Source organism: Oratosquilla oratoria, chromosome 23 (genome assembly GCF_046742065.1).
Source record: "Oratosquilla oratoria isolate Oo_2021 chromosome 23, ASM4674206v1, whole genome shotgun sequence".
In the NCBI taxonomy this organism is placed as follows: Eukaryota; Metazoa; Arthropoda; class Malacostraca; order Stomatopoda; family Squillidae; genus Oratosquilla; species Oratosquilla oratoria.
The window spans coordinates 35,825,025-35,837,524 of NC_134799.1; the positions used below are offsets into that span (position 1 = coordinate 35,825,025).

Genomic DNA, 12,500 nt, shown 5'->3' on the forward strand with positions numbered 1-12,500 from the left:
TCTTCTCCAAGCAAAGATCCCAGTGTTACCTCAACGGGGTGAAGTGGAGACTCGAGCTAGATTGCTCTGCGTTGCGTCCTCAGCCGTACATAACACGACGAGGTCCCGAGGCAAGCAGTCGCGCTCGAATCGTGTACAGTCACGTGAAAAGGCGTCTCTCTCTCTCTCTCTCTCTCTTTCTCTCTCTCTCTCTCTCTCTCTCTCTCTCTCTCTCTCTCTCTCTCTCTCTCTCTCTCTCTCTCTCTCTCTCTCTCACACACACACACACACACACACACACACACATACACACGACTCGGTGGCGCGGTTGGTAGAGTCTCAGACTGTCAGCACAGGGGTGATGGCGGTACCTGTTTCGAATCCTGCCCAGGGCTGAAATTATTTCAGTATCGCTGCGCTTCGAGTCGTTACTCCAACTCTCGTGGGCGGGGAGTTGGGTGTGTGTGTGCGTGTAAGGTCATAGCATTCCCCATAGATCGGTCATACGAGCTCTGAGCTCTCTTCCGGGAGGGAAATAGCTGTCAATCATGAGTCCAACACGTGATCCAAAAGACCAAGGTGAATACACATACACACACACACACAGAGAGAGAGAGCCGTGAATACGCGCGCGCGCGTGTGTATTTACCTAGTTGTATCTTACGAGAAGGGGAGCTATGCTCGTGGAAGTGTGTGTGTGTGTGTGATTCACCATGGTCTTGGATCACGTGTTGGACTCGTGATCGACAGCTATTTCCCTCCCGGAAGAGAGATCAGAGCTCATATATGACCGATTTATGGGTAATGCTGTGACCTTACACGCACACACAGCCCCTACTCCCCGCCCACGAGAGTTGGAGTAACGACTCTCAGAGCACCCATACTAAAATTATTTCAGCCCTGAGCGCCTACCTGGACTGCCGTAGTGGCTGCCCGAAACTCTACCACTGCGCCACGAGTGTATGTGTGTGTGTGTGTGTGTGTGTGTGTGTGTGTGTGTGTGTGTGTGTGTGTGTATGTGTGTGTGTATGTGTGTGCGTGTGTGTGTATGCAAGCTTTATAAATTTGTATTTTACCTTTATCTATATTAATATTTGTACTCATATTTCTGTTTTTATTTATATCTATATTTATATTTAATTTATATTATACTTATATTTGCATAAATCTATATTTATTTTTCATATATTTATAGAGATTGGTATATATATATATATATACAGTATATATATATATATATATATATACATATATATATATATATATATATATATATATATATACAGTATATATATATATATATATATATATATATATATATATATATATATACATATATATATATATATATATATATATATATATAATATTCATATATGTTTATATTTATATATATTTATATTTATATTTATATTTGTGTTATATTTATGTCTATATTTATATCTATAATCATATTGATATTTACACTTATATTTACATTTATCTGTATTTCAACGTGAGAAAGTAGTCGCATTTCTAGTGGATTTTTACTGCCAGTCTGTCTAGCGCTTGTTTCTGCAGGAGGGGGTGGGGTAGGGTAGGGTGGGGGTATGAAGGGGATTCCACAGACAAGAACTTGACCTGAAGAAGACAAGAAAGAAAGAAGGAAAGAAGGAAGGAACGGAAAATAACTTCTACTCACTCACTCGCTTAATTAAACTTGCAGGGCATGGGTGCGTGCTGCCTTGAGGAAGGAAAAAAAAGCTCTTCGTCGACAGCGTGGCACCTCCAAGGGATCGCAGGCAGGAGGAGGAGGAGGAAGAAGAGGCGAAGGAGGAGAGCATGGCATGGCTTTGCGAATTCCAGTAACAGTTCCTTCTGATCAGCCCTGAAGCAGCCCGTAGCTCCGGCTTTCTGAGGTCCAGCCTCAGCAACCGCAGCAGGCACCATGAGCAGCGTGACCACCGCCCTCTGCATTGTCGTGGCTCTCCTCGTACTCCAAGTCGACAGTCTCATTCCCCACTGCCAGGTGGGTGATGACAATACGTACGCACATACACACACACACACACACACACACACACACACACACACACACACACACACACACACACACACACACACACACACACACACCACACACTTATATTTATATATATATATGTATATATATATATATATATATGTATGTATATGTACATATATATATATGTATATGTATATGTACATATATATATATATGTATATGTATATGTACATATATATATGTATATGTATATGTACATATATATATATGTATATGTATATGTACATATATATATATATGTATATGTACATATATATATATATATGTATATGCATATGTACATGCATATGTATATGCAATGGATCTATGGACCTAAAGGTCATCTATTAGCATTGTAACTCATTGCAACATTGTGATACACACATGGAATTGGGTATAATAGTCTTTTGGTGAAAAGAGCCCAGGATATTCAAGAAGTATTGCGCAGCGTTGACCTGAATGCGCAGCAATAATCGCTTTATCATGTCGGCGTTCAAATGTTCACCAATTGTCGACATTTTCTCTCCTGCCGCGCCGTGGCAGGCGCGGCAGGCAGAGTTATGGTCCGAAGTCATGAAGGCCGGAGTTCAGCTCTTCATGGGTGGCGACTGCTGATTCTGGGCAAAATATATACCAACTTCCCCTGAATCATTTCCGTAACCCGTTGCAGTCCTTTATCATTATATTTAATTTTCATGGTCAACGCTAGTTGATGTCATTTAACTTCAAATAACGATCTTGCCCTCAATGGGCTCTCTCAGATGAATGAAATTCTCTGCTGCAGCCTGAATAAAACATACGAGTCGCTGCATTTGGTCAAAAGGTTAAGAACTATATCGCTTAACTCCTTCTAACCGAAGAGGTAAGCTAGTGATCTAGTTTTGGCATACGAAAGAGGTTCTTTTATTGTGTCCTTAGATCCCTCGTCAAATATAGAATAAAAATGTTTTTCATGCCTGGGTTTATGAACAAAAGAAGAAATCCCGATAGATGGAGGTACTCGAGTATCGTAGCAATAAATCCACATTTGAGTAGTGGTCATCTAGACGAGTCGGATTCCGATGACGAAGAAAACTCAGACAATGATAATATCATTGTGAGTATTCCAATTCTTGACGTTTTCTCACTCTAGGGACTTAGTCAAAAGTTTCAATCCTTTGATGAGGTCCTACGTGATAAAAGACTGATGGCTCATAACATCTCTTTGTCATCAATTTTGACATGAAGGTACATTCTCACTTGTTCCATCTGTCCTTGTTACAACCAAACCCTTCGACTTCCTGACTCGACCTGGAAGACTGCTCCGCCAACTGCCCCCAGGCAATTCTATTCGCCGGATGGGGAGAGCCTTAAGAAGAAGGCAAAGAGCTTAAAGACTATCTCTAGCTAATTCAACCTGTAGGTTACTTATTCCCACCCTCCAGACGATTTTAATCAGCTGAGAGAAACCCACCCACCCTCCCATTAAGAAGCCAAAGGCGTGTGACGCTCAAGGTTCTTGCTCGTGACGTCACTGGTTATTTTGGGTGTGAGTAAGGGACCAAAGGAGCGAGCAGTCTTTCTCGAAAAGCAAATGTAGACGCCGAGGATTCTGCCTGGTACAATTACAACCCAGGGTATTCGGTAACTGTGGACGGAAAAGCTTCTGGGTATAGTCAGCCATTCAGCAACTCTCGCCAAACACGTACACCAGAATCCCAGTGGTATTGGGTAACGTTTTGGTGCTCCCTTCATTCGAACAGATGGCGTTGTCATCATGGATCGACCAGAGATTTTAAGGGGATGAGGAATGAGGAATCGGGTAAAACTCGGCATTTTCACTTCTACATTATCCGACAGTTTTCTTCCCGTCCCCGTTTTCTGCCCCACCTCCACATTTCTCAATCTATCCAGTCTTATCACATTTCTCAAACACTTCACATAAAACAAATAAATAGATAAATAAATCAGTTTCCTCCTTTTCACTTCTTTTGTATTTCAAGCTTTTGTTCCATACAGTTCTCTTCATACAACCTGTTCTTTGCTTTCATCCCTATTACCTGTTTCTCATGACATCTTTCATTCCGCCCAGACATTTACTTGTTTCATTTACACAATGATTCACTCGCACGTCCACTCCTCCTCCGTTCACCGCCACATGCAGCTCCAAAAAACTTAACACTCTCCTCTTCCTCAAGACTCTAACCTTTCATATTCAGATCCAACCCTCCACCATCATTATTCCTTATAGATCTCGTCAGTTTGTTTTCCCGCACGTAATTTTCTTTTTCCTCGTGCCCTTCTAGACCCAGCCATCACCTGCTTCATTATCTCTATAAGATCAGCTACAAGCACAGTGTTCCCCGCGGTCTAGCAACTACTTCCTTTTTCATAATCTTTCATTCTTAATCCCCCACCCCCGAAGTCAGAATCATTGCCAAGCATTCTTGCGTTAACCTGCCATATCACTCCATCCATATACACGTTGAACAACCGATAATGATAATGATGAAAATACGATAATTATTATTCTAATAGTAAAAACAATAATTATAACAATAACACAAAAATAGTTATAAAGATTATGATGGGAAACAATAGTAATAAAATAAGAATTACGAAGAGCAATATCAACAGTAATTCATTAAGACAGATTCCTTCTCTTCCGATTCAGACGGACGAGGACTGTGGTGCCGCCGTGTACTGCGCCGTGAAAACACACCGGTGTCAATGCCGCCGGGGTCACTTCCGGCTCTCAGGCAACGGCGGCGGTGGCAGCGACGGCGGCGACGGATGCCACGTCGAGATGCTCAAGTGTAGTTCCAGCGCTCAGTGCCGACAGTATGGTGACTCCTCCTCCTGTGTCAACGGCAGGTAAGAGTACGCTTTCACCTCTAGCACCATCACACCACATGACACTATATCTCACCACAGACCACACTTGGCCTGTCCATCTCCGTAGCGTCTTTCCTTAGGCCAGCAGGCGCTTTGTGAAACGTGGTGACGTAGAAAGCGTGTGGAAATGCGTGTGCCAAGCGAGGCAGGCAACACCGTTGTTCCAATAGAACCCCGGGGTCAATATTCGAACTTCGATACTTCAATCTCGTTTGGCCTTCACCCTAGACACCCACATCTACACACACTCCATGCACACGCAAAGAGAGAGAGAGAGAGAGAGAGAGAGAGAGAGAGAGAGAGTGAGGGAGAGAGAGAGTGAGAGAGAGAGAGTGAGAGAGAGAGACAGGGCGTTGAAGTCCAGTGAAAAGATAAGATTAAACTAGACGAAATCATAGAATATGAGAAGAAGGAAGAACGAGAAACTTTGGAGTGTATTCAGCATGAGATTAGGTAAGCAACGGTGAGAGATGTGGTGCATAGAAAAGTATGATCGTTTTAGAGTGGAAAGAAGAACACATCACACAAGAAACTGAAAGAGAAAAACAAGAGAGGATAGAAATCATAGAGATGGTATCAATATTAATGAAGAACAGTTCAGCTTTCCACTAGATTGGAAAAATCTTCAGGTTAAGTATGTATAGAGGGGATGACAATGCAAAAAAATATATAAATCATAACCCACGATGTTTGATAGAATTAGAAGTATAACAATGTTTAAGTAAGAATAAAAACAACAAATGGGGCATGAGATGGAGAAAAAGTAAAAACAATGGAACTAACTAATCTAAGACAAAAAATAGAAAGATAATGATAATGAAATTGAATTAAATTATAAGCAGACGGAACACGACAACCAGAGATTGAAGAATAATAAATGATCAGAAATTAAGGGAGTGGGAGAAGAAAAAATAAATAAAAATCACATATGCCGATATAGATGGTTTGATATTTACAAGGTTAGAGATCAATGATTATCTGAAAGAAGAAGAACTATTTATGTTTTGTTGAGAATAAGATGAACAGAAATATGGAAATCCAAATGAATTATGAAAATATAAGCTTTGGAAAAGAGACAGAGGAGATAAAGAGGGAGAAGATGTGACGATAGCAGTAAAGGAAAAGGTAAGAGTAAGGGATGTGGAATTGGAACTAAGAAATGCTTAAATGACATGGAAATATTAATCGAGGGAAGTCAAAAAAAGAGTCATTGCGATGGCGTGTCCTCCTCAAGACAAAAATATGAAGTGGGCTTGAATATCAAGGGATATTGAATATGGACAAATACTTAACAAATATGTAGAAACGTAGTACTTTAACCCTGATGGGTGACTTCAATTGTAGGGAGGTGAACTGGGAGGAGTGGGAAGTTAGCGGAAAAGAAGAATATTGTAAAACTACGCTGTTAAATATACGAGTAGTAGTCAACATCTTAATGACATAATGGGTCAAAGAGATGAGATGACAAGAATGAGAGGAGATGAACAAGAGAACCAGATGTTATCAAATCCTTGAGATATTTGTGCCTTGAGAAAGAGCGATCATATAGTTCTTGGATTCCATATGGCTATAGGAAGTGCAAATATGAGAGATTAATCATATTGACAAGGAAAATATAACTTCAGGAAAGCAAAATTCATAGAACTGAGGAAAATTTTGATGAAAGAGATTGGAGAGAATTCAGGAAGGCGAGAAATGTAAAAGAAATGTGGCATCTCTGAAAGTTTACAACTCGGGCGTGGAAAAACACATGTCAAAGCTGAAAGGAAGATAGAACCGGAGAAAGGATTTGTCAAACAAAAAATATGGGACAGCAAGATAGGGAGAGAGCATGGCGATGATGAAGAAAAATAAATATCAATAATACAAAAGATGACACAAGAAAATAGGAAATGTATATATATACTGTATATAAGAATCAGAAGAGAATAAAGAAAACAGGAAAGGGTTCATAAGTTACAGATGATCCAAAGATGTCCTTCAGATTTATCAGTGGTACATTGAGATAAAGGGAAGGAATCACTAAGTCAATAAATGAAATGGTCCGTTAAGCTGTAAAAGCATAAGTTGAAATAATGGCTAAATATTACTAATTCGTATTTACCAAGGAGAACAACATCGAATAAGTGGAAGAACTAATTAGAACATAGTGTGGATATAAAAGTGGGTGTGTAAGAAGCGCAAATAAGGCTAGAGTCGCAAGATGTATCCCTGCCGTCCGATGGAATCACAAAATGGACACTCAAAGCATGTAGAGAATAATTGATGGATAATATTCATGTGCTAAGAGTTTGTTCATTAGAAGGGAAGGTACCAAAAGATTAGAAAACAATCCCAGTTTATAAAGAAAAAGAATAAAAGAAAACCAATAAACTATAAACCTGTCTTTGACCAGCATGATGGCTAAAAGTTGTGAGAGAATTCTGAAAGATGGATGTACAAAATATTGAAAGAAATGAAGACCTTATTAGATAACCAAATTGAATTTGGAAAAGGAAGGTAATTTGTTTCAAATGTGGCGAATGTTTACCCAAGAATTATTCATGTGCTTCAAAAGAGATATTGGTAGCTTTTTGCATTGAAGATCTCCGCCTCTGCAGTCCACACCTTTGGCCTGGGCGGTGCCCAAGTGAAATCCGCATATCTCCTGGGCTTCAACATGATAGATGGTAACTAAATCGGAGCAGTTCGCCAAAATGACCAAAATCGCGTGGTGAGCAAATTTGACCCAAACTTGATCCATGAGGGTGCCCAGGACACCACGTGGTAGGTGCGAGGTAGCTGGGCCTAAGAGCGTGTGTGTGCGTGGTGCCTGGCCAAAGTTGAAGTTCTGGATGGATTTCTCCACCTTTGGCATGAGCCATATCCGAGTGAAATCCGCAGGTGACCTGGTTGTACTAGCTGAGGTCAGGTAAAATGAGGGTAGGTAAGGTCGGTTTCAAAGAGGAGTTATATCAAAAGTCTTTGCACAGTTATTTTAGACAGACAATGAACGAAAATACCTCGTTCATCTGTGCCTCGGAAAGGATATTTGCTTTTTTAGAGGACAAGTATTGGCTGCTTGTTATTGTGGCAAAGTAGCATGCAGTCGATACTTTAGGGTCTATATGGGGCGCCCCTACGGACCAGAGCCACACATCATTTTGTCTATGATAGAGGAAAACTCTGTTCATAGAGAAATTATGACACTTTTATACTACGACTGTCCCTCCGTTATGCTGTCCCCCAACCCCTTGTTGCTGTCCTGTACCATTTCTCTGAGTATTCTTTTTCTGTGGTGGGAGAATTCCCTGTGGTGGGGGAAAAGAATACTGCCACCAAGTATTCCCACTTGCATCGTAAGAGGCGAGAAGAAAGGGACGGGGATTGGGACTAGGCATCCTTCTCCTTGTAGCCCCACAGGGCACATTCCTAAAAGTAAAAGCAAAGGCATAAGAGGGTCTGGAAGTTCTCGGACCAGCACCCTAAGGTTTGGGTCTTTTAATGTGCGTGGATGTGGTACAGATGAGAGTAAAAGGGAAGAGATAGGTAGTATGTTTGTGAGAAGAAAGATGGATGTGTTGGCTTTGAGTGAAACTAAGCTGAAAGGGACGGGCGATTGTAAGTTTGGGAGTGTAAGTGGGAGGTTATCAGGAGTGAAGAGAGGGCGAGGGAGGGAAGGGGTGGCTATACTAGTAAGTGAAGAGATAGGTAAACGTGTAGTGGAGTGGAAGGAGGTTTCCTCAAGGATAATGTGGATGAAGGTGAAACTGGGAAAGGAGATGTAGGTTTTTGTAAGTGCATATGGGCCTGGCAGTGAGAAGAGTGTAGAAGAAAGGGAGGCTTTTTGGATAGATTTAAATGAGTGCATAGAGGGATTAGGGAGAAGTGTAAATGTAATAGTACTGAGATACCTTAATGCTAGGGTAGGAAAGGATCCAGTTGATGGAGTGGTTGGGAAATGTGGAGTTCTAGGAAAGAATCGTAGTGGAGAGTTGATGGTGGAAATGTGTCTAGAAAGAGAGTTGATGATAGCAAATACAGTGTTTCGGAAGAAAGTCAAGCATAAGTACACATGGGAGAGGGTGGTGGATGGAAGGGTGATAGATAGAGCTTTAATTGACTATGTAGTGGTAAATAGGATTATGATAGGAAGAGTTAAGGATGTACATGTGCTAAGGGAGAGGGTGGGGGAATATCAGATAATTTTCTGGTGGAAGGTAAGTTGAGATTAGAGGACAGATGGAGAAAGAGGAAAGGGACAAAAGGTAGGGAGGTGCTTAGAGTGAACTCTTTAAATGAAAAGGAAAAGGAGAAGGGGTACAAGAAGAAGCTGAAGGAGGAGTGAGAGGGAGTGAAGGATAGAGTAGAGCTAGGTGTGGAGGAGGAATGGGGATGGTTCAAGGAGGGAGTCACAAAGTGTGCAAAGATGGTGTGTGGAACAAGAAGGACAGGAGGAAATAGAAGGAAGGGTAGTGAATGGTGGGGTGAGGAAACAAAGAAGGTTGTAGAAGAGAAGAAGCGAGCTTACACAGATTGGTTACAAAAAAGGACGAGGGAGTCATATGAGACGTACAAAGAAAAGAAAAGAGAAGTAAAGAAAAAGGTAAAGGAGGCAAAGAGGAGAGCAGATGTAAAATGGGGTAAGAGTATGACAGAAAATTTTGAAAATAATAAAAAGATGTTTTGGAAATAAATTAAAAGAGGAAGAGGAGGCGAATCAAGTAGAGAAGAAAAGGTAAAATGGTGCAGATGGAGAGATGATAATGGAAGAGAAGGCAGTAAGGGGAAGATGGGCAGAATATTTTAGGGAGTTGCTAAATGTGAAGGAGGATAGGGAGGGAAAGATAGATGCAGTGGGAAATGCTAAGAAAATGAGAGTGATGAGTGAGGGAAATGGAGGAGAAATAAGGAAGGATGAAGTGAAGGCAGCTGTTAAGATAATGAAAGCAGGTAAGGCACCTGGTCTGGATGGATGCCATGCAGAATGTCTTAAAAAAGGAGGTACAGTGATGGTGGACTGGTTGGTGAGGTTATTTAATGTTTGCTGGAGAGAAGGTAGAGTGCCGGAGGACTGGAGGAGTGCTTGTATAGTTCCACTTTACAACGGAAAGGGGGACAAGTGTGAATGTAGTAGTTTCAGAGGGATTAGCTTGTTAAGTGTAGTTGGGAAGGCTTATGGGAGGATCTTGATTGAGAGGATTAGGAGAGGAACAGAGGGAGTAATTGGTGAGGAACAGTGTGGATTTAGTACAGGTAGAGGTTGTGTAGATCAGATTTTTGTGGTAAGACAGATATGTGAGAAAGCTATAGGAAAGGGGAAGGATGTTTTTTGGGCCTTTATGGATCTGGAAAAGGCTTACGACAGGGTAGACAGAAAGGCACTGTGGGAGGTTATGCGGATATACGGGATAGGAGGAAAGCTTCTAGGAGCTGTCAAGAGTTTTTATGAGAGTAGTAGAGCTTGTGTCAGGATTAGAAATGGAGAGAGTGAGTGGTTTGAGGTAAAGGTGGGACTTCGTCAAGGATGCGTTATGTCACCCTGGCTGTTCAACTTATACATGGATGGGGGTAGTGCGAGAGGTAAATGCAAGGGTAGTGGGTCAGGGATTGGAGATGGTTAAAGAAAATGGAGAAAAGTGGGAGGTGAGCCAGCTGTTGTTTGCGGACGACACTGCGCTTGTGGCAGGATCGGAGGAGGGATTGAGGAAGTTGGTGACAGAGTTTGGGAGAGTGTGTGATAGAAGAAAGCTGAAGATAAATGTGGGTAAAAGTAAGGTGATGAGATGTCCAAGGGGTGAAAGTGCCAGTAATCTGGAAGTGAGCATTAAGGGAGAGCAACTGGAGGAAGTGGACAGTTGTAGATATTTGGGTGCAAATGTGGCAGGAAAAGGTGGAGTGAAGGTGGAGGTAGAATGTAGATTGAGAGAAGCGAGTAAATGCCTTGGTGGTTTAAAAAGTGTAATGAGGAATAGACATTTAGAAATGGATGCTAAGAGGAGACTGTATGAAGGAGTGATTGTGCCAACAGCACTGTATGGAGCAGAAACATGGAACATAAGAGAGGAAGAGAGAAGGAGCTTGAATGTGTTTGAGATGAAGTGTCTGAGAAGTATGATGGGGGTTACTAGGCTAGATAGAGTGAGAAATGAGGAGGTGAGGAGGAGAACAGGGGTGGAAAGGGAGTTGGGAGATAGGGTTGATGAAAGAGTATTAGGATGGTTTGGACACATGGAAAGAATGAGTGAAGAAAGACTAGTAAAAGAGGTATGGAAGGCAGATGTGGAGGGAGTGAACATGAGGGGACGTCCTAGGATGAGATGGATGGATGGAGTGAAGGGGGCTTTGGGGAAGAGGGGAATGTCTGTTGAGGAAGGACGGGAGAGGACAGAAGACAGGGGTGAATGGAGAATGGTTGTATATGGAAGATGTTGTGATGCATGAGGTGGAATGGACGGGGGGATGGGGGGTGAGGTAGTGTGTGAGAGCAAAATTTTGACACAGCCCGAAGGGATTTCTCCCCGTCTTCTCCTTTATATGGGGGACGGAGAGGGGGGGTCGCCGATTTAATGAAGCGGCCTTGCTGTGGATGTGCTGTGTCTTGCGACACTGCTTCTGACCCAGGGCAGTGGACAGGGTGCAGGGATGACCCGTCATCTAGGAGGTGCTAAGATGGGAGGGAAGGTGGAGGGGTGTGGAGTGTTTTCAGGGATGGAATGGGTGGGAATGATTTTATGCCTTTTCCTTTTTGGCTACCTCCCTAGTAAGGGGGAAAAAGTCTTGGTATATATATGTATGTATGTATGTATCTTGTTACCGATAACCACTGTTGCTAACCTTTGGGACAATACTAAGCTGAAATAGAGTCACAGAAGTGGTAAAGAAGAGATATAAGGAATGGAGGGATAGCTAATGTTAACAGTGATTATCATTTTATTGTGGATTAGTCTCCAATCACAAAACTATGCTGGGTGACTGGTCCATACGGTTACCATGTTGAGTCAACAGGAAGGAATTGCAGACGGGTGCCTATGCCCTCGCCCTGAATCTGCCACTGCTCTCAAGATCACCTGTTTCATGTAGCTCCAGGAATAAATTCGGCTCTAGACCCGTGTCTTACTCTTCCACCTTCCTCAAACCTGTCACACTGTCTCAACACACACACACACACACACACACACACACACACACACACACATATATATATATATATATATATATATATATATATATATATATATATATATATATATATATATATATATATGAAAGATTCCCACTGTCGGAAAAAGTAAATGGACGAAGAATAAAATTAACTGTATATTTCGACCACTCTGCGGTCCTCTTCAGCAGATAGTTACATGGTGTACAAGTAATAGTTATACATACATACATATACCAAGGCTTTTTCCCCCTTACAAGGGAGGTAGCCAAAAAGGAAAAGGCATAAAATCATTCCCACCCATTCCATCCCTCAATACACTCCACACCCCTCCACCTCTTATCTTAGCACCTCCCGGATGACGGGTCATCCCTGCACCTTGTCCACTGCCCTGGGTTAGAAGCAGTGTCGCAAGACACAGCACATCCACAGCAAGGCCGCTTCATTAAATCGGCGACCCCC

At 42.0% G+C, this 12,500-nt stretch overlaps 1 protein-coding gene across 1 annotated transcript in view; it reads left to right on the plus strand.

The window, feature by feature from the left end:
- The window catches only part of LOC143038057 (uncharacterized), a 56,524-nt gene that overhangs the window by 39,272 nt on the left and 4,752 nt on the right, over positions 1–12,500 (plus strand). The window contains exons 2-3 of the mRNA XM_076206945.1: positions 1,685–1,987; positions 4,677–4,876. Coding sequence (XP_076063060.1) covers positions 1,907–1,987; positions 4,677–4,876 — 281 coding nt within the window. The 5' untranslated portion in view covers positions 1,685–1,906. The remainder of the gene's footprint in view (positions 1–1,684; positions 1,988–4,676; positions 4,877–12,500) is intronic.